Source organism: Penicillium paradoxum, assembly GCF_028828445.1.
Source record: "Penicillium paradoxum strain IBT 22861 chromosome Unknown utg000004l_segment0_segment0, whole genome shotgun sequence".
Lineage (NCBI taxonomy): Eukaryota > Fungi > Ascomycota > Eurotiomycetes > Eurotiales > Aspergillaceae > Penicillium > Penicillium paradoxum.
The window spans coordinates 3076444-3098807 of record NW_026643182.1 but is presented as its reverse complement, the minus strand read 5'-3'; the positions used below and the strand labels follow the sequence as shown (position 1 = coordinate 3098807).

Here is a 22364-nt window from a genome sequence, read left to right as displayed (position 1 = left end):
CCGGTAGTATTACATGTGGTATATAGTATTTTGTACATTTGAATAAACCGATATCTTGCTAAGTTCTGTATCTTGACTAGGCTAATTAGTATGTGAACAGACTGTTGGGAACCGAGATAAGTCGCTTTGCTAAAGTATGTATGGCTAGAATAAGACATTGAAAGTATTGATATATGCTTGAACACTCCAATGGAATCCAAAAAAACACTTCATCTCCAAGCTATGAACTGGAAAGCGCTGTACGCAGTGAGAAGAATAAAAGCAGAAGATATGAACCAGGGAAGTCATCACAACATCAAGGAATTCTCTCTATTGAGATAAATCCATCAAAGGAGGTGGTTGGGGTTCGGAGGTAGGGATAGTCCTGGGATTCTGGTTTGTCAGACCAGTGTCTTTCATGAAATCGAAACTTTGTTGAAGCCAACTACCAGCATCTGCGATCGCCTGGCTCAGATTGAAGGTTTCCATTCCTTGATGAACACCTTGGCCATCCTGGCCTGTTGTTAGTGTCGATCCGCTCAGTGTGAATGGCAAGGATGCATCTGTGATAGATCGATGAGTGGGGTGGTGATCCGGTTGTTGAACCACCGGCTGTGGACTTGCTTCCCCTCCACTTGATTGGGACCCAATAGTGTGATAATCCTCATCTCCAGAGGTAGATTGAGTCTTGACAGAAGATGACGGACTCCCAGAATTGGCGGTTCTCTTTCGCTTAGAACTTCTCGTCGGTGAGCTTGAGCCTGGCCTGGATGCACGCTGTCTCTTTTCCGTGCTGAATGCGTAGGGCGTAGCTGCATCAAGCATAAACTGCGTGTTCATCTGCGTCATATTTCTGTTTGTGCGATTCAAGCTCCGCTCTTGACCAGCTTGCTCAGTGCTGAAGTTGAAAGGTGTAGCTGCATCGAGCATGAATTGCGTGCTCATTGCCTGTCTCTTGTCCGTGCTGGTAATCTTTATGCTCTGCTCTAGATCACGTCGAATTGACTCTTCCAAACGATAGAATGGAGTGACATTCATTGGGTGAGTTGAACCGCTCGGTGAATGCACAGGTCGGTCGTGGCCTGGTGTTTGATGGTTGTAATATTCAGGGCTATCCAAATCGTCCTGGAACGACTTTTGTGCATGTAAAAGAGCAGCCTGGGTCGAAAGCTGGGTATCAAAGCCTGGTTGTGAGTCTAGTTCAGAATTTCCTTTGGGTAAAGCCGTTGAATGAAGTGAAGTTACCCGGTCCGACACACCCAAAGGTGCAGGCACTCGTTGGGCAGAGGGGAGATCTTCACATGTGTTCTGTTCTGTTGTAGCCTCTTCATTTGGTCCAGAAAGTTCTGTATCTTGATATGTCGAGGTATCTTCGTCGTCCATGGCATCATCTTCCTCCGGAATATCCTCTAGAGCCTGTGCTTCTGCAACATCATGCTCATCTGCGAATCTAGTCTCTTTTGACATAGTTTTGTGGCTTATAATTTCCTTTTCAGAAGACTCGTTGCAAATCACTATCTCTCTGTGAACAGAGGGCTCAGGTGCAACAGGGTCCAAAGGTATATTTCTGACCGGACCGGCAGGGGCAGGTTCAGCAGTGGTTTTGTCCTTCAAAGGGCTATCCGCCTCCAAAAAAGTCTCTTCTTGCAAGATACTCTCATCCTGCATAGGAGAGGTCCGTTCTTGCTGACTAGAATGATCACGGGGCCATCTTCGATATTCAAATCTTGGCAACTGAGATGAGGAATCAACAACTCGGAGAGACGCTTCCTCTGACATGTGCGTTTGCTGAAACTTTTGAAGGGGAGATAATTTGGGAATGGTAGGAGCTTTGGGCGAAGCTGTCGTAGCCGTTTGAATGTTCTGTGGAAATGGATGTGCGTTGGTGTTTATAGGAGCAGTCAGAGTAGTCTTCGCCATGACAGGTTTGGCAGGGTGTGATTTCATTGGGGATCCAGGCGTCTGTGGGACCTGTACATGAACCACGCGGGGCGCAGGTCGGCGAGCCTTATCCGAATGGCGAGAAGCGACCGACGTTGTTGGCGAGCTCGGCGGTTCGAACTTGGTGAAGTTCATAAGTGTCCGATCCTTCCTCAGCCAGTCTGCTGTTCTGGGATGGTTTATTGACCGATCCTCCACGGCCAAAGATTGTTGTTCCGTTGATTTCGCCGGAGACCGTCGCGATGATCCAGGTTGCACACTACGCGCCGGCCGGGGGGTAGACTTCCTGGAATTCCCCCGTGATGGTTTAGAGGGCGAAGAACGGTCCGCGGTGTGTACCGAGGCTCCAGGAGAGTCGAAAGACGACGGTGGAATCTCCGCGCGACGACTACTGACTGACAAGCCCTGTCGATGTTTTGAAACCCGCAAATCGGTTTCCTGGACCACCCGCTCGGGGACATTCGTATGTCGATTTGACAACACTCTCGCCGATGATGCGCTGGCTCCACGAGACCTGTTCTTCTTCCAGGGATTCACCCATCCATCATCAAATGGTCCCCTCAGCGATGCAGAGAGGATTGAAAGCGGTTTCCCCTGCAAATAAGACTGTGCTAACTTCTCCACCCGCTGGCGCTTTGCAGCACGGGCAGCGCCGTCAATCTCTTCATCTGAGGCCAGAAGGTCATCTGGATCTGTTTCAAATGGAGATATCTCGCATGACTCTAGCGAAATCGGGGACACGGGCCGCGGGTATGGCATTGGGGGTTGAGCTTCGAGCTTCGAGCTTCGAGCTTCAGTTGTTGGGTGAAGCTGTGGCAGTCAGACGCTGCGGTGGAGGGACTGTGGGCGGGCGCTTCAGGTTTATATTCATTTCTAGTGAGAAAGTGAGTTGTCCATGTACGATTGAGACTGCAAGGCAGGTTTGTTTGCCAGAGATGAGGTGTTCTGCCTGCCCAACGCGCAAACCACTTAACGCGTTGATGGCCGAGCAACCCCAGGCTCAAGTGGGGAAATATTATGTCATCACGTCAGTACAACAAACATGGTGTCTGTCATTTTACCAGAGATAGGTTAAGTATTTACATATCTTAGTATAAGTAGCAATTTCGGTAGTCGAACTAACAGGTAAAAAGGACAGCCGAAGAATGCGGATGTAAAAAGCAGATGGCTATGGAAAGATAGCTATAACTAGATCAATAGACACAGGTTAAGCCTAATGGCCCAGCAATTTCTGATAGTGTTGTATCAAAGGGTAAATCATATTCACACGAAGACTCTGAATAATCGAACACTGAGCGAAAAGATGAACGTTAAAGAGAAAACCACACTATAGCCTCAACCATCACACTGCAGCAAGAGCAAGACAGGGTAAAACCGAACGCTAGCAAGCAGGGAAGATGACATGACATGAGGCAATTCGTCTATGACACAGAACCGAAGTCGACAAGCAGGGTATCAAAGGCATTACGCATGAGCGAGAGCCGAGAAAGCCGGGGTGCGGTTATTTGGTGCAGATACACATGCTGTGATGGAATGTGGGGGGTGAATTGCCTTGGATAGTTTATTCATGATACACGCGCGTGAATGGAAAATAAGAGTTGAAGAGATGAAGAGATAGATATCAAAAAGCATTCAAACAAGGTAATGGGGGAGGTCATTAAATGGTCATCAAAACGGAGTGCTCAGTACGCTCCTTCATTCGCATGGCTTGAGCTTCGAGAGAGCGGGCCATCAATTTCGTCACTGAAGATGGATGTTAGATATTTGGTTGGTCTGGTTGAGATTGAAGGGATTATAGGAACTCACCTGGCCAGACAGCAGCTCTCTCCAAGAGACTGGCTGTCGCAATCAATATTTTACATCCGTATCCGCCTTCCACTGCACTGGGCAGCCGTTGCATGGCACTCAGCGCGGACATGGAAGTGCTATTTTGCACGTGGCGCTGCATCTTTGTTTCAATACTTGCCAGTATCTCCTTAATCTTATCCACGAGCTTGCAATCTTCATCTTCGAGCAGCATGACTCCTGGTACTTGAGTCAAGTCGGTGTCATCGCGGCCCAGAATACCAAGGTAGGGGCCCACACGTTCCTGAACAGTTGTGATCCACTCCGCAAGTACCTGTGCACAATCGAGAGCGCACATGGCGCATTGGAGAGGCAGCTCTCGCGACGAAAACTCGGCATATGTGTTGCCAAGATGATCAGACATCGAGATGGAGTCTGCAGCGTAGAAAGCGGCTTTACGCAAGTGCTTTTCGCGCCTCGATTGGCCAGTCTTGTAGATGTTGGATAGAGTCTGCATAGGCTCGTCCTGCGTGGGTGTCCTGGAGATTGCTAGATCTGAGACACCTAGGTCGGCGATCGAGTCTCGTCTAGTATCGAGATGTCCAGTGAGAGATGGGTCAACAACATCGTTGATCGAAGCATCAGGGTGCTGGAAAACCTCTGTACCCCGTGCAAGCTCATCTGCCACTCCATTCCAATCGCGTTGCCAGAACGCCTCTTTGCATCGTCCTAGATTGACAAACAAACGGACATATGCCAAATCGAGCAGTGGAATGCTGTCTGCAGACAAGGGTCCAGCTCCGAACGGATTTGGTCGCTCTAGGCTGTGGACAGGGTTGCTGGCCCATGCTGCTTGCCAGGCTCGTAGAGCGGGCTCAATATGTGATTGCATGGCATCTGTCTCCTGAGCGGTCCATTGCCGACCCATGTGCCTTTGGCGGGTTTCCCAGATGTAGTTGTGAAGGGAGTAGATAAGTACCAAGCAGCCAAAAGTACTTGGGCGGTTTTCAGGATTAGCCAGGTCGTCTGCATTGTAGAACAGGTTCGCCGATTGACTCTGTTCTCGTTGGCTGGCAGTCAAAAGAGAAGTCAAAGCAGCCGAAAACGGCAATGTTTTCTTTGTGGCCGTTTGACCGCCCATCCTTTTCCATACCTGAGGTGATTCAGCCGCCCAGAGGTCTTCTTCGCAGGGGAGATCCAGACGAATTTCGGAGTTTGTGAGTGCCGGAGCATGGTTGTAAGCCGAGACGAGAAAGCTGGAAAGAACGAAAATGGCGTAGAGGGTGCGTTTCCGTTCCTCTACAATCTTCCAGTTCAACCAATCTCTTCGCTCTTTTGGTTGACTGAATGACGAAGACATCCAGTTCTCCGTATCATCGGATGTATCAGCTCCGTTGGTTGCAGGAGTAAGATGATCTTGTGGCAGGTTCTTAGGATCCAGGTGTTGTGTCAATTCGGCTGCGCGAGCCAGGCTAACCAAAGCAGCACAATGGGTGCTAGCAATGTCTGCGGATGTTTTGTCACCGCAAATATGGCCGTATATCACATTCAAGAGCATTGCTTGTACTAGCCAAAGCGGGGTATTGTGGACTGAGTTATCGCGCGAGGAATGAGAACGATTGAGAGCAGCAGACATGTCAGCTTTTCGTCGCTCTTCAAGGTACAATTGAATCATTCGTTTCGCAGCTTCGAATAGATTCTTAGAGGCGGTAGATTCGTATTCGTAGAGGGCACCGATGGCGGCCATGGAGAGGATCAAGCAGCCCCCGCCTCCAGCGACGCCAGTCGAGCTAAGATTAAGGTGTCCGCTCGGCGTGCGCAAATTGCTGGTATATTCGGGGGCTTGGAAGTTAAGGGTCGGGGTATGAAGGAACGGGAGATGGGGGTGAAAGTAGGTGATGTAGGCCGAGATGTAGCGTTGCAAGTCCGAGGTGCTGGGCAGTTGACCGGGGCTGTTGAAGCCAGTGGAGCGGGCGAACAGCTCACGACTATTGAGGAGTCCACTTGCGGGCTGGGAATACTTGCGATGATTGAGGCCAGTGGGAGTCGACATGCTCGCTAGTAGAGCCTGTCGTGTGGAGTCTGTAAATGTATCCGTTGAGAGGGAATGTTCATTTCGAAGGGCACTATTCGTGAAAGGAACGTTGAGAGGATTAGGAGATTCTCCGTTTGTTGCCAGAGAGGATGAAAACATACTCTGCGAATGTCCTCCCATGATGGGCTGGCCAACCGAGGTCATAGATGGAGGTGTGGCATACGTCTCAGCAAAAGGATTCTGGGCCATTAGAGACTTGGGCGACACAGTCTCGGGGGGAATCCCCATATCATTCAAAGTTGTCGGAGAAAAATCGAGCGCGAATTGGTTGGCCGCGTGGTGTGAAGGGAACGGGTTATGCCAGCCGTTAGAGATGGGAATGCGATTTGGGCCCTCCAGCATGGCCTCGCTGATTCCGCTCTGACTGCCCGTACTCATTGCTGAGGGCGAGGACTCGTCGATAACCGAGTCATTGCCATTTCCCATAGCGAGTCCCGCATCGAATCCATTCATCCAGTCAAAGTTTATGTCGTCGTCCATCATGGGATCGGCAGAGGGTGGAAGTCCATTGTGATAGTGGCCAAAAGGAGACGAGGGCGAATCATTGAAGCCTTGCGGGGAACCTGCGAAGTGTAATTGTGCTGGGTTGATGGTGCTACCATGGCCCATGAGCATACCATCAATACCCGTATCAAAGGTCCCATAGACAGGAGCAGTCCGAAGACCACCGGACATATCCATGGGAAGCCCGGATGTCTCGATCTTCGCGAGACCGTTCATCGGAGGGTGTCCAGAACTGAATCCCCTATAATCCATGGTTGATCCCATTGAAGAGCTAAGGCTGGCATGGTATGAGTGACCCGATTGGGTGGGCGCAGATGACGGGTTACCGGCACCGGGGATACCCAATGCTGCACCATCAACGTGGCTGATGGTGTTGGCCCTGGGGCGCATTGAAGTGGATGAATTATTGGCAATGGAGTTCTTGCGCACGCGACTCGCACCGGGTGCAGCGCCCGTGCTCTCACGACGACCGTTTCTCGGTCGAGAAGACGGCGTTGTGGTCATATGCAACTTCTGCTGGTGTCGCAGGAGCAGATCTCGCCGAGCGAAGCATCGTGCGCAGTCTGGACACTCGAAAGGCTTCTCTTTGGTATGCGATCGCTCATGGCGCTTGAGGTGCTCCAGTCGCGCAAATGAGCGACCGCAGGTAGTGCAGACATGGGGCCGAGGCTTGTCTGTTTTAGGGGGTGGGATACTACCATTGGCACCCGTTTGACCGTTCAGGTCGGTCTGTTTCTTTGAATCTTTTGGAGCTATGGAGATATGGGTAAGAATTGCACACGGGGAGTAGTCTCAACCAAACTCACCAGGCATATCTCCCGGGATTTCGTTGATACTGGCGAGATCGACCACTTTGGGGCTATGATTCTGTTCTTGTCCGACCATAGCATCCAATAACATCCTAGTTTTGCAAGACTCCTGACAAACCAGAGTATTGACCACTGGTCTCGGCGGGAGCGAGGCTAATTGCAACGTGCGGGGAATTGCTCAGTGGGAAAGGTTGCGTCAAGCGGGGGAGGATTGAAGATTCGTGTCTGCACGATTCTTTGTTTTCTGGGTTTTGGTACAATGTGTCGCATTCACGACTGTTCCACCGAATGACATCAAGTCAGCATGTCTCTCATATGATGCGTAGAGGGCGCTACGATAGCGACCCAGGGTACCGAGGTAGTCTAATCATGAACTTTGCCATAAGATGAATGAAGGGAACCCACCAATCAGGGAAACAAATTTACAGTTCGTCTATCGAGTGATTCGTTGCGTTCCTGGGAGTTGGGTTGAATGGGGATTCGAGTAACAGGATAAGAGGACCTGTGGCCGGTGTGGATTATGAGGCTAGTGTTGACGTCTTAGGTCGGCAACATCAGCGAATCTATCCAACGGGGATAATGGACAAATTTATTTTAATCGAATCACTCACATGAGAACGGTCGAAGCTAGCACAGTGACTTTGCTTTAAACACGGGCATCCATTGAGGGAATTGACCTCACAGTCGGAGCGTTGGAGTGGATAGACCGGAGATAACCGATGGAGTGTAGATAGGCAATTGTTGATAAGCAAAGGACCACACTACAGAGTCAAATGATGAGAAAGGAAGAGGATGATAGGAGAGAAGAAGGTAGTTGGGAAGTTCGAAATTGCCTCCGAAGTTGGAGTATCGAGAGTTCTACTCCAGCGAAGGTACCTGGGCTCAGGGTACTTACATACCGTGGTAGTGGCAGTAGTGGCGGGTAGAAAGGAAAGCGGAAAGTACGGGGGAAGTACCGGGGAAGTACCCACGATAAGAGGGTCCGAGTGTAAAGGTACACCGGAGGTACATTCACGGCGACGACCACTCAGGGCGATGTCAGGCCCAGACAACCACGCAGCAGACGGACAGCAGACGGACAGCAGCCGAACAGAAGACGGTACCGATACAGCACGCAGAAGGTGGATCCAGACACACGGGCTGGCCCTCTGCGCCAATAATCCCCCCACGATTACCCAAGGTGATACCAAATGCGGCGTAGACCGAATCTTACAGACACGCACGGTCTACTAGATGCCCACCAGTTCCTGGCTCTAGTTATCGACGAGCGTCATTGGTTGTTTTCCAGTTGCTTCCTCGGAATTAGCGGCGTCACGCCAGACTTCACTAGTACCGTGTCTTTGGCCAGTCTTATCGGTTTCAGAAATAGAGCAGAACTAGGTACCTAGGTAGGTATCTCATATCAGAGCTCTGCCTTTGTAGCCTCGCGATATGTGGAATGCAATTGCCTGATCGTAACATTTTGATGTTTCAGGATATCCACGGAACTCAGCAAGTCGGTAATTTGGGGTCCGAAGGGCGAAACATATGATGAACGTACCTAAGGTAAGGTGCACAATACCCTGGAGTGTATATAATACAAGGCTGCACCAACCAGAGCCCAGACTATGATTCATTTTAATGGATTTAATTCCTCTCTATGGAGTAACGTGCCCTGAGCATTTCGGGGGTGGGTCCGAGAATTACAAATGAGGCATAACAAGCCCATACACATTCATAATCACCCTGTAATATGATTAATGTGATTAATAGGACTAATAGGATTAATGTAATATGCAACCTGCGGCAAGACCTCGTGACACGCTCCTCTGGATTCAGGTAGGATCGTCCTGGTTCTGTTGAGGGCTTGACTCTTTGGAATCTTTGGGTTGAATTGTTCCACTTATTTGTTTCGTTTTGAATTCCCCTATGTGATTCCCAAGAAAAAAAAACCCGCATCCACCGGGGGCTGGGGCGGAGGGTTGTGATTCAGCGGCCGGATCCGCTAAAAGCGAGGCCATGCGCCATTTTTGTGGGGGAGACCAGGTCCCAAAAGGGTTCGTGTGGGGGATTTCCCAATTACCCCAGTAACAGTCCAGGAAATGGGAATAACACGTAACATGCGGCTGTTCTGCAATTGGACGTGCCGGGAAGGGATATCCTCCGGTTCCTTATTGCCCATGGCCTCAGGTGGCGAGGGAGTTTCGCTTTGATTTTCTGTGATTTTTCTTAGGATTTTCCTCTTTGGATTTCCGTTTCTTGGCTGCCCCAGGATTTGGTTTGCTTTCCCCGGAATCTGCCCCTTGAGCGTTTTCTAGAATTCCCGTCGCTGGATGGCCTCACTGCGCACGTTGCGCCACGCCGTTTTGAGTTTGGTCGCACGGAACGAGGCGAGGATGGGACCAGCGGAGATTCTATTGGGCGTCCAGCCGACCCAACGCCCGGATCGGTGTCGGATCTAGAGTTATGATGACAACCCGCTACTTGCTGACATGGACTGCCTTGGGATTGTTTGCTGGACTGGTGAGATGTGAACGAGGAGGACAGTGGTCACACGGCAATGACGATACGCTTCTTTGTTAACATCTCCAATCTCCCTCTGTCCGAATCTCGCCAGTTCTGGGGGGGATGTTATAGGCTCGCACGGACATCTCATATGCAGAATCCCCCGGACTTGACAAGGCACTAGTCAACCTAGCATACTATGTTGTAGAGCGAGTCTAAGAAAGCCGCAGGTGACCTGAGATGAGTCAAGGGTGACCGGGCGACAAATGAAACAAGAGTACCATAAGCCATCTTCCCCAGCTCCGACGCAGTGAGCTGTCTTCAAGCTGCAGTGCTGGAATCGATCAGCCGGGTCATTAGTGCGGCGTCGGCCGATTCTCCAGACGATTAGGGAAATAAGCTGCAATCAAAGCTCTGACTTGCCCCTTGAGAACGTTGGCATAGAAATCCGGCCTATTTCCAATTTGTTTGCATTCATGTACTCCGTACGGAGTATGTGGAGTTGCAAAAAGGGACTTGAACCATATCAATATAATTGCCGTGTTGAGGGCTCGTAAGCAATATATCCGATCTGTCCGAAGCGAGCTAGGTTTGGATGTTCTGATTGAACCGATACGATTCGATTTTGACAGACATATGTCTCAGCTAGAGACACTAGCACCACTGTACAACACCCAACCTCAAATATACTTCACCGGTGCTGGGCATACGGAGTACTCCGTAGCCAGCACCAAGTTACGCAGTGCAACACTGTTTGTATACGTCGTATAGCCTAAATAGACCATTTCAAAGCCAAGTAATAATCTGGTCCGGGCGTTTTCCAGCTCCTATTACCAATCAATTTCACGATGGAAGTCCAGGGGCACTGAAGAAGTGATCGCTTTTCCGTGAGCTCGGGCATACGCCGGCAACTCAGGGGCAGGCGCCATTAGCACCCATGCAATGGGATCTACCTAGTTGCCACAAGCACGTCTACGGTTCAATGTACAGAGTACTGCCTCGTATGTTGTACAGGACACTGCCGGCCAACAGGGACATCCTTGAATAACGAGCGCTCATCCATATAGTTGTCCGTTGAGCCGAGTGCATCAAACGTTATTTTGTAACCGCGCCTCGCAGATGAACGCTGTTCCGTGTATTGGATGTGCAAAACATTCCAAGTATAAACACGGGAGAGTCCGCTTTCCATACTCCGTATAACATACCTAGGTAGTAATAATAAGACATTTCAAACACAATGAAACACCGGATTGGACAATGCCTAGCAGAATGTATCCATAAATTCTCCGAAGCGCCCACATCCTTGCCCGGCGTGTCACGGGGCTTCGTAGTGGCCCATGCTGCGCGATGGCATCAACGCGGGTTGCGGACTTTACCCCCTGATCGGACTTTACACCGTGCCTGTTTGTTTTGTTTTTCCGTCTCTGTCGGATATCGCACCCGATCACTTCGTTTTGACATCTGTGAAGAATGGCCTACAACATACTCCATACCGAATCTACAGACGGGGATACGATGTCGTCATTGGCCTGACATGCCCAGGTGCTTAGATCTTGACGGCCTATAGGTAACCTTCCTAATTGATCACGCTGTTTGTGATCAAAGTGACATGCCCATGAATCGTGTTATCGAAATACAACTTAGTCAACTATTCGCCTCTCCAGCTGCAATCTTATGTGATTCCACGGCTCGCTGTGGGCTGTCTCGCCTTGTGCGTCATCATAGGTCCACACTAGATGGCAATCCAACAGCGTGTCGCCATGGATGACAATAATGACTTCGGTCGAAACACCCGAGTATACATATGCAGTTTCACCGTTTGAACCCAAAAATGAGGAAGATCAAAAAGGCACCAAGCACCTCCCACTGTCGTCATTCCAGATCGAGCAAAGGACGTGCGCCGAGCAGCACCACGCCACAGAGATCAGCGGCATCAAAAAAAGAAAATAAAGGCCTGGATAGCAGTACGGAGTAGGTGACATTAAATCATGCCCTCGAACCAAGGACTCGAGTGTTGCAGAGGGCCAAACATGATAGCTTGGAATGCAAGATAATGATGGAACCCGTAGAAGCATAGTGGATTGCAGAAGATAAGGCTGTGGAGCCTCCGTAATTTTGGAAGCTCTCATGGAGAACATAAGCGGCGACTGTTGTCGTCCATTGATTCGCAGGCGCCGCCGTTCTCGGCCGTGTGTGCCTGGGCGGATACCATGACACTAGTGATAACACGAGGTGGCTGATACGGAGTTTTGGATTACTTCTGGATAGAATTATTATGACTACAGTGTATATTGTCGATAACAAATCGATCGCAGCATGGGCTACGGACTATTCTGTCCTGACGTGACCTTTGCGGACAGAAGGAAGACTACGGAGTACCTCGGATGCAGATCGAAGAGGCTACTTCTATGCTGTATGCAGGAGAAAGATTCGGGCAAGGATTTTCCAGACCGTACATATAAAGTGAGGTACTCCGTACAAGAGGAATACAACAGGTGCTCAAGCTCACAGTCTGACTGGGCGAGTCCCTGGCCGATCAAAGTTCAGTGTGGGTGTAGGGTGGGATGATACAGGCTACAAGCTACCAATTGCAAGGCTTTGCCGATGCGTTCGGACCTACCTAACAGCAGTGCTTTGCATTTGGGAAATAACCAAAACCAGTTGTGGCGATACCTAGAGTTTATCCTGCGCTAAAATCGGACATGAAGATGTTATATTTAGGATTTTAGACCCAGTACACCCCGTAGACCCCATAGAAATTAATATTCTTAACAATCTGTAGTTAGACGAGTATATATGCCTCTTCCCTGAAATTATACGATCCCTCACTATGTAGATTCGGTGATAGGCGGGAGACATGGCGCGACTTTCCGATAAGAGGCTCCTAGCACAACCTGATATCGGAGATATTCCACCGGAGAAAAGCCGATGTCGCAAAAATGGAGCCATTTTAGCCTTCTACTTCGTTACCTGGTCGCTGTGCATGACTCGAAACGTGACAGAGCAGCTAGATCTGGTGTGATTGACCGGTTGGCTCGGACGTGCATTAGCGGTAATTATTGCAGGCACGATGACGGGGGACTGTGAACGGAAGTACTCTATCCCACCAGCAGATTGGATAGGAGCAGACCTCGCCGGAGTGGGCGTAGATCAAGCGATCGATTGATTGTCCGAAAGGTACCTTGCGCCAGTAGCTTCAGGTCTTGTCACGGTATCAGTGATAGACACATTGTACGGAGTATACACACGACCAATATTCTTCCCAACTGACTCCGATGTCTCGAGCCGAGCAACACAAGCACAGCACTCTGTCTGACATTGAAAAAAAGAAATGCGCTCAACGGATTTCCCGAATCCATGCATGTCATACCTAGGGCGTCAATCTACTCCCGCCACCTTCCCCATGACTGATGCCATGGGATTTCCAATCTCCCTCTGTGGCAGCGTTCGAGTGGGTCATTTCACCTGGTGCAAAGGGGCCATCAAATGAAACAAAAAGAAACATCCCACATCGCCACGATGCACAATCGCCCACACGTCTCCATAGTCGATCTTCCACACAATCGACATTTTCCTAATACTCCCTTATATTGCTGCAACAATAATTCTTCCATCAGTGCCACAGAATCCCGCCGAATACTGGAGTCGACGATGTAAACAACCTTAAGCACTATACGCCGCAACAGCCAGACCCAGGATCATTGAACCGACCAGCCATTCGTCGCACCCGAGTCGGTCCCAGGCCAAGTTGCGACATACCTAAGTCACGTCACATACAAGTCGCATATGGACCATGTAATTAATGGCGCATTGGCGATCTGGCACGGTCCGTTCGGTGGCAGTAACCTGGGTTAGGTGCAGATGATCTCTGCTAACAGGGTACATCGATGCTCTGCTCATTTGGCTTTTGGGGACTTGATGCTAGTAGGCGAGGACAGGCAATTCCGTAGGTATCTGGGTGACTCCGTGGAAGTAGTGTTCGCCAGAAATGCGGATTCCAGGGGTCACTGCGTGTGTATCACGTTGCTAAGAGATGTTTTGCATTGCATTGCCCCTCCCCCTCCTGCGATAAGTCGGCCGTTTATCGCTCGTTTGGCCTCAGTTGATGGTCTGAGGCGGAATTGAAGGGGTTTTCATTCCGCGTTTTACTATGCTCCTTAGTGTCTGGCTGAACTGGGAAGGCGAGAGTGCCTATCAATTGACCTGTCAATGCAAAAGCAGGGGTCAAGATGGGACTATTTTAGAGGCGCTTGCTGTTACTGTGCAGGCATGGGGCGAAAATATGTCTATTCACTATGCCAGATATAAAGACGATCTTTTGGTTCACCCTACAACTCCGAGCACAATGATAATGAGGAGCAAAAAATCCACAAAATTCGAATGGTATATGAGCAAGACGTGGCACATGAAATTCCCGAGTCGATCGGAGAGTAGATACACTTCTGTCGTCTAGACACTGATCGTCTTGAAAACACTGTAAGAACGGGGTCTGGTTAGCTTGGTTCATAAACTTGGCATCAAATATTACAACGTACCTGAATCCACTGCTGCCGGTCGCCATCAGCGTACCGGGCATCTGTGCCTGCCAGTGAACCTCCTTGACAGACTCCATATAGTGCACGAACAGCAATTGCGAAGGAATATCCACCATGTTGGCCTGGCGGCTCTCTTCGTCATCCAGCTCGACAGCCAGATCCCAAAGAGTGACTGTGTTGTCTGCGGATCCAACGGCCACAACACTGTCATCCGAGGGGTGCCACTCGATACTAGTGACGGGCTCCTTGTGGAAGTCAAAGGATGCGACGGGAGTAGAGGTGATCTGCGCAGAAGGAGCAGCCGCATTAGGCTTCCAGTGACGCAAATCCCAGACTGCCCACTGTCCATCATCGGCGCCGGTGGCCAGAAGGTGAGCGGTTTGCTTAGACCAGCTCATGACGTTGACGTCGGTGTTGGAGACTTGGACATCCACAGCGGGCTTGCGCGACTTAGATCGCACATCCCAGACCTTAACGCTACCGTCACTGCTAGCGGATGCAAACACGTTACGCTCGTTAGGAGACCACTGCAATTCCTCAATCGAAGAAGCGTGGCCTGTGAAGGGTCGGGTATCGGTGACCCAGCCGCCGCCCTCAGTGCGAGTGGTGGCGTAGATCAATCCATTGTTGTCACCAGTCAAGAGCTTTCCGAGAGGCTGGAGCGGAGACCAGTCCAAGGCATAACCTTCGGTCTTGTGCATGCGCAGAGTGGAGAGAGGCTTAGACGCCGAAGGGGGGAGGATGGTGCCTGGCACATCGAAGCTGCAAAGGTGGGCGGTAACATCGTGGATGACGACCTGCGAGTTCTCAAGCCAGGTCGCGGTAAGAGTTTGCGGGGGCTTGGAGTAGTCACCGGACTGGGAGGGGGTCTGGTGGGAGCGAATGCGGTTTGTTGTTGAGCCAAGCGGGATCGACTTGTGCTCGAGAATGGGCTCGCCCATGTCGTCGTCGTCCGAGTCACTGTCCGACTCCTCGCCTTCCTTCTCCATCTTGCTCAAGCCGCTCATCTTGAGCACCATCAGCTCGTTGTCCTTAGTTTTCGAACCCTCGGCTTGTGTACCAGTAACAGCGTAGACAGTGGCGGGGTAAGTCTTGCGGTTGTCACCAAGCGAATCGCGCACAATATCGAAGGAAAGGCATGGCCATGGTGTGCTGAGTGTGTGAAGCATATCGTAGGTGGAAGGATCGGGCGATAGTGTCTCTCCGGGAGCCAATTTTGTCCGTCCAGGAATGAAAGTCTCCTTGTCCACATCCATAGCTTCTAAAAGATCAAAAAAAGTTAGTCGAGCTGCTTTGGGCAAGTCCGCAGAACTCAGACATTGTGAAAATCGCACCCTTCTCTTCTTCTTCGCGCTCAGCATCTGGGCGACCGTCCACTCCGGCCTCTAGGATCTCATCTTCACTCTCAAATTCATCCTCGAACTCGTCTTCGAATTCCCCCGCCTCGTCCATTGGGGCCTGTGCGATTGGCCGCTCGCCAGCCTTGAGGGCGGCGGTCTGCTCATCGGCTTCAGCACTTCTCTTCGACATGTTGAAATCCGGGAAAAGATTTAACTATAAGAATGTCGAGATTGGAGAGGAGGGGTGTGCGATAAGAACTTTTTTTTCCGTAAATTTTGGCAACAGCGTGGGAGAGGCGCTAAGCCTATCGCGGGCTAGCGTCAGATCTCAGTTGCCCGCCTCGAGCTGAGTGTACCTGAGACTGATGGTTCTTATTTAGGTGTCTAGGCCTTGCTTTTTTGACAGACATAATTGCCATTCATCTCCAGCCCGGCTCCTGCATTTGTTTGCTTTGCTGCGGGTCATCTGCGTTGTCACCCCAATCCGTCTGTTTACTCGTTTACTCAGGGACAACCCTGTCCGCTTCACTCCCGAGATCAACACAGCTCCCAGCTCCTTCAATTTCCTTGATACAAATACTTTAAATCATACTCACATGCAATCTTGTTAGATTGCGCTGGCATTTCAGCACTTTGTGGTACTGGTTGGTCCGCGTCCGGATTCCTTCCAACGCGTTTCTTGCTGACAGTCGGGACTCGTTTGACAGGTCGCACGTTCTAATCTTTCCCCAGACTCCGAGCTCAAACCGCCATGGAATTCTTCCAGTCGAATTTAGAGGCTTCTGTTGCCCCTGAATTCGCAGTCCCCGCTGTTCCTGCCGGTGTGGAGCCCGAACATATTGCCCCAGAAGATCAAACGCACCAGGCGCTGGGCCAAGGTCAGGGACAAGGACAGGGAATTCCGCCCGAGCAGCCTTTGGAACAACCTCGCGAACAGGCTGCACCAGTCATGGTCAATATCGAAGAGCCGGCTTCTGATCACACCAGCGGCCGTGCCGCCATCAACAATGGCTACAATAGCGACTCCAAGGCGCATTACCACTCCCGATCCCCCGACTTCCACCAGTCTGCCCCCGAATATGGCGCTCAAGACACTGATCAGTCCCGCCAGAACTCATCGCCATCACTTAGCCACCGCCCCCTACCTGTTCCGCATTCCAGGCCTGGATCTGGACTCTCGAGTGGCCCGGAGCGTCCTGGTGTCTCTCAGTTGCAGCAACAAGACGCCGGACAGCGCCAAGCCGCCCAAGCCAATAAGAACAGCGTGGTTATCAAAGTCGGTATGGTAGGAGATGCACAGATCGGAAAGACTAGTTTAATGGTCAAATATGTTGAGGGGAGCTGGGATGAGGATTACATCCAAACACTGGGTGCGTTGAGCTTTTTTTGCCCGTTCAATCATGCCACTTTTTTGGAAGCTGACACACTTTCAGGCGTCAACTTCATGGAAAAGACAATCTCGATTCGCAACACCGAAATTACCTTCTCGATTTGGGATCTTGGTGGCCAGCGCGAGTTTGTTAATATGCTGCCACTCGTCTGTAATGACGCAGTTGCAATTCTGTTCATGTTCGATCTCACTCGCAAGAGCACATTGAACTCAATTAAAGAATGGTATCGCCAGGGACGTGGCTTCAATAAGACAGCTATTCCCTTCCTGGTAGGCACCAAATATGATCACTTTGTCAACTTCCCCCGCGAAGACCAAGAGGAGATTTCTATTCAGGTAGGTGGCAGTTTCTCTCCATTGATCCATAGAAACTGACATCCTTGCAGGCCAAGCGATTTGCCAAGGCGATGAAGGCTAGCTTGATATTTAGTAGCACCAGCCACAGCATCAATGTGCAAAAGGTATGCTCACGCCCCTAGAACGCGTTTCTCGGTATACCATAAGTTCAGTCAGGAACATGCTGACCTCCTGCAGATCTTTAAGATTGTGCTAGCCAAGGCATTCGATCTGAAATGTACCATTCCAGAGATCGAGAATGTCGGCGAGCCTCTGCTCCTCTACAAGAACGTCTAAGAACTGCCTGTTTCCCCTGACGATTATGTACATTGGGACGAAGTGACGCTGCTGATGATCGACGCTGGCCCTCTACCCTCGCTGCTTTACCACTTTGTGAATTCCCCCTTCCTTTCTCCAACGATGTACTTGACCTTTCTTATGTCTGTCTCCCTGCCTCGGACTCCTCTGAATACGTTGCATACTATCAAACGGAGATTCCGAGGCTAGGTGCTTGTTATTTTTTAACTACCTTCCTTCTTGTCATTTTCTTTCGTCTATCCTATTCCTTCATTCATCTTTCAAAGTACTTAGTTTTCTTTTTTGTGCCCATGTTCCAGATGAGAGGCTTCACCGGCCGCCTTGAGGCGTTTGGGAGTCCGAATCATGGAGATCGATGTTCTAGGAATATATTCCTTATTTACGTGTAATTCCAATTTTTCAAGCCGATTGACGTTGTATCTCGTAGATGTGTGGTTCCGAATATAGATCTGGACCCATGGTAGATGGATCCCCAATTGAGGCTGGAACCCCTCTTTAGTTGAGCCTCCAACTATTTTTTTCTTTTGTTTTCATTTTCTTCGGTTTGACACTTGACTTTTTGTCTTTGTCCTGGAGCTCCAGGTAGCTCTAAATGGACTACTACAAATAAATCATACCTACAATTATCCCCCTAGGTGTTTCAGAACAAGGCTACCCTCGCCCCCGCCAAGCCCCCGAGGACGAAGTACTTGGATGAAAGTCGCGCTGTCTACCTAGGTAGTTGGTTTATACTCATTATCTTTGCTCTCCTGTCGACAGTCGCTGCTGCCAGAACCATGGCCGAAGAGTCTCAGATGAGTTCCATCCAGCAACGGATCGCCGCTCTGAACCAGTCGCAACTGGCCCGCCCACCCGGAGGCCCTGAGCCACCAATCCTCCGGCCGAACCCCCAGCGGAGCGCGTCCGCCAACAACCCTCCATCATACGAAGCAGTCGGCTCTGTGGTGGATAGAACATCCATCGGAAATGAACCCGCAGATGAGAGAACCCAGAGGCCGGTCCTGCGACCGCCTCCAATGGAAACTCTTCGGCCTGAAGTGAAGTCGAAGCCGAAGGCCCCTCCGCCATTGCCTACGCGAAGATCAGACCGCGTGGTTCCTCCTCCACCGCCAGCTCGTCCTGCACTACCGCCGCGTAGACCGACGGATCAAAAGCGCAGGCCCTCATTTGACTCGGTCACGTCCGATGCATCGTATTCGACAACGTCAACAGCGACAACGGCGGGTAGAGGCGCATCGACGACCTCGGTGAATTCTGTTGGAAACAATCGTATCAAAGCCCCCGCATGGGGTGAGACTGAACTACCTTCGTTGCCTCCCCGGCGACCGAAGGAGCAAGCTAGCTTGGAACCGCCCCCGCGGCCCACAATCAGTAGTAAAAGGAGTTTTGGCAGCCTGTCTTCTAGATTGACCTCTAAGATTTCGCTACCGGGGTCTAAGCCGCCCGTCCCAACTCCTCCAAGTCAAACTGAACGATCTAGACAACCTCCTCGTCCTAGTCAGCCTTCACGCCCCAGCCAGCCTCCGCCCCCGGGGATCAACAATGAACCCCCGGTGCCTCGACCGCCACCACGCCGGCCATCCGCGGTTCATTCCGATACGAATGGAACCGCTGCTGACTCAAGTGTCAATCTACCAATTCGGAAGACACTGCCTCCTCCACCGTCAGCTGTGCAAGTGAAGGATGCCAGGCAGCTTGGGTTTGGCAATAAGAGTCCAAAGATTCCATCCAGGCCGGACGCTACTGCCCCGAATGGAACACCACCGCCGATTCCTCATAGCTCTCGTCCGGATCTATCAAAGATAATGGCCACGAAGCCACGCTTCAATGGATCGACTGTATCTCCAAGCCCTCCAGCTCCCACATCAGACATGGAATGTTTGGTATGTCGGGACTTCTCAGGCCCTGATAACCATGCAGCCCGGTATCCTCGTGCATCACTCCCCACTCAGGATATGACGTGGTTGGCGAATGAGTTGACGGCACCATTCCCGTCCATGACAGACAAGGCCCGTGCCATCTTTACTTGGTTGCATCACAATATCTTCTACGATGCGGATGCTTTCTTTAACAATTGTGTGAAGCCATCTACGCCAGCCAGCACTCTAGCAACTGGACTAGCAGTTTGCGAGGGCTACGCAGGATTATTTGCCGCATTGGCCACCCATGCCGGTCTAGAGGCAGTAGTAGTGGGCGGCCACGGCAAGGGCTTCGGACACCAGGCTCTTGCTCCGGGAGCCTCGGCCCCTCCATATAAAGGCAATCACGCCTGGAATGCTGTCAAAATTGACGGTGGCCGATGGAAATTAATCGACGCCTGTTGGGGTGCCGGCGCAATTTCAGGTCCCGGGCAGCCCTACAAGCCGCGCTTCGAGCCAGCCATGTTCTCAATTCCAAACGAAGAATTCGGCCTAAAACACTTCCCCGAAAACAAGCGTCAGTTCTTCCGCGAGGACGGACGTCCAGATCTCACCTGGGAGCAATATATTCTCACCGACCCAGAAAGGCCAAACGGCGTCGAAAGCCTGAAAGTCTACAGTGACGCCGATAAGCGCACCATTGGCCGCAAGACCTTCCACCCGCAAGGCCTGAACATCTCAATCAGCACACCAGGTGTAATGCGCTTCCAATTCGGGCTCCTCTGCCCGCACTGGACCCTTGCTCGCCACAGTCATATCCAACACGCGGGCTTGTTCCTTCTTATGATACATGGCGTGGACGGACGCGAGGATGATAGACTTCCCTTCACACACGTACCAGGCTCTGGCCCCGCAGGCGGTGGTGAGTTCTGGTATGTGGATGTTCCCAATGCACGCATGCTGGGTGCTCCTGGTCAGAAGCTGCAGTTAGCCGTGTTGACTAGTTTTGGGGATCGGAAGGATGCCAGTGGTGTTACGGCGCAGGAATTCCAGGAGAATGTGGGACGCATTGGTATGGCTTGGGCTTATATTGCCGAATGGGAGCTGGTCAGGTAGGTTTTCACTGCGTGATTCATCTTCCTGCTCGCCTATCTGGCGGGTGTTTTAATATTCATGGAGCGTTTATCATTTTCGGTGCTTAGACCTTGTTCGCAAGGTGTGCATATATCTTCGGGTGCATGATCTTAGTCCAATATACCAATTTTCCTTTTGCATCTAAACTACACTTGATATCTAGTGATTTGTCCTGTTCCATTCTTGGTCTCGATCTTGCTATTCTACAATAGGGATCATCGTAATATGAATCAGATGTAGTCTGCTATGGCATGTAGATATTGACCGGGAGTAGAATAAACTGCAATCAAGTACATGCATCACGATCAAGATAAATTAGCGGTCAGAATTATCAAGAGGAACTTAGAAGTAGTAGAGGAAGTTGCCCAAAATGGAAACCAGCCAGGGCCAGTGGGTCACGTGATATCACAGATGGTGGTCAAGTATCAGAGTCAACGTAGCTATCATTGCGAAACCCAGGTGACCGAGTGGTTAGATCGTAGGAACCATACCTGTTCCCTGACTATCTGCAACGTCACCTATCCCGGGTTCGAATCCCTTGGACCTCGCGAGTCGCTGGGCGGATGTCTCGCCACCACCCCGGCTGGGTTTGTCACATCTTTTTTTTTTCATTCCTGATTCTCACATTTTCTAGATTTTTTTTCCCTCGTCAATTTGGAGCATTTTGAGCTGGTTTAATGAATGCTGGTTACGCGTCAGATGTAGCTGAAGAGTAATGGGGTGTGTTGGGCCTCCGCTGCCTATTTGGGTGATGGATGTACATACACAACACACCCATCATATTCCAGAACTAGATCGTCATTAGGCTAGATCATCCGATCTTACTACAGAAATTATCTTGGAAAACAGCCTGCAAATCCCAGGCCAGGTACATGATAATGGAAGCTATCCTTGGGGCTGTAGCCAGTCATGCATTCTTTGCCTTCAGCCTAGGGGATTCAGTTGTATTCGCATCTATCTTATAATAGGGTGGACCTCTAGTCCCGGATGAATCCCCTACATTACATGTACATGTAGGTATTTATCTAGTTTGACAAACCAGCAGAACAACACGATCGTCCCAAGTATATATTAAGTATAACCCAATCCAACTAACTTGGGATTCCGAGGGAGTGTTCATAGAAGAGCTCGGAGAACACTTTAGCAAATCAACCTTGCAACGTCGGTGGACTACCATGTAGGTACCTAGGTAACCCATATATGAAAACATATATGGAGTTTCGTAATGTTGCTTACCGAGACAGGATGGGAAGGTGCTACTGTAGTAAGGTTCTGCTCTTGCCAGTTTGTAACCTTTATGGCCATCAGTTCCCATGAGTCAGCCCACGTATCTGCCCAGGTGCACCTGCAGGTGAGGTCAGTTGTAGCTTTCACTTCAACCCTTCATTCACATCCATCGTTTCCTTTTTGGATCAATTTCCCTACCTCATCTATTCTTCATATGCAACGAGGCTACCGATCGAGAGCCCGCTAGGTCTGCGGTTGAAGGTAGTCGCAATTTGAAACAAGATCAGCGACTTGTTGAGTCCATCGAGGTTCCGAGATGCCCTTTAACGAGCACCCATAATTTCAATTCCTCATTCGCCGATGAGATGGAGCACCCGTGGCCTCTTCGCAGCGGTTGAACAATGAGCGCGCTATGCCTGGACTGGTGATCCATGGACTTGACTCTATTGACAAGTAAAAATGTGCGCATATCACCCTACACAATTTATTCACTGAAGTCTCATGTTCACCTCCGAGACTGGTTCTAATCGTACCACCAGACTCAAACCCCAAAGCTATAGCATGGGTTCCTTTAGGGCTTCATCCAGTTCTTCGCGACATCTTTCATCACTTTTCATCATCTTCAGGG

At 50.5% G+C, this 22364-nt stretch overlaps 5 protein-coding genes across 5 annotated transcripts; 2 read left to right on the top strand and 3 right to left on the bottom strand.

The window, feature by feature from the left end:
- Window positions 1–309: 309 nt before the first annotated feature.
- N7457_004870 (uncharacterized protein) lies at window positions 310–2679 on the bottom strand (the record flags this gene model as incomplete). Its single annotated transcript, XM_057175915.1, has 1 exon — window positions 310–2679. One exon carries the CDS (start codon window positions 2677–2679, stop codon window positions 310–312), a length of 2370 nt encoding a protein of 789 aa, XP_057032962.1.
- An 898-nt stretch (window positions 2680–3577) lies between these two features.
- amdX (putative C2H2 transcription factor (AmdX)) lies at window positions 3578–7204 on the bottom strand (the record flags this gene model as incomplete). The annotated part of the gene is made up of 3 exons (XM_057175914.1): window positions 3578–3663; window positions 3727–7056; window positions 7111–7204. The coding sequence occupies 3 exons, from the start codon at window positions 7202–7204 to the stop codon at window positions 3578–3580; spliced, it is 3510 nt and encodes a 1169-aa protein (XP_057032961.1).
- A 6842-nt stretch (window positions 7205–14046) lies between these two features.
- N7457_004868 (ribosome biosynthesis protein RRB1) lies at window positions 14047–15662 on the bottom strand (the record flags this gene model as incomplete). The annotated part of the gene is made up of 3 exons (XM_057175913.1): window positions 14047–14071; window positions 14133–15393; window positions 15467–15662. 3 exons carry the CDS (start codon window positions 15660–15662, stop codon window positions 14047–14049), a joined length of 1482 nt encoding a protein of 493 aa, XP_057032960.1.
- Window positions 15663–16223: 561 nt separating this feature from the next.
- Window positions 16224–17495, top strand: N7457_004867 (Spg1/Tem1 GTP-binding protein; the record flags this gene model as incomplete). The annotated part of the gene is made up of 4 exons (XM_057175912.1): window positions 16224–16842; window positions 16906–17198; window positions 17249–17323; window positions 17397–17495. 4 exons carry the CDS (start codon window positions 16224–16226, stop codon window positions 17493–17495), a joined length of 1086 nt encoding a protein of 361 aa, XP_057032959.1.
- A 797-nt stretch (window positions 17496–18292) lies between these two features.
- On the top strand, window positions 18293–20491 carry N7457_004866 (uncharacterized protein; the record flags this gene model as incomplete). Its single annotated transcript, XM_057175911.1, has 1 exon — window positions 18293–20491. One exon carries the CDS (start codon window positions 18293–18295, stop codon window positions 20489–20491), a length of 2199 nt encoding a protein of 732 aa, XP_057032958.1.
- Between the last annotated feature and the right edge of the window lie 1873 nt (window positions 20492–22364).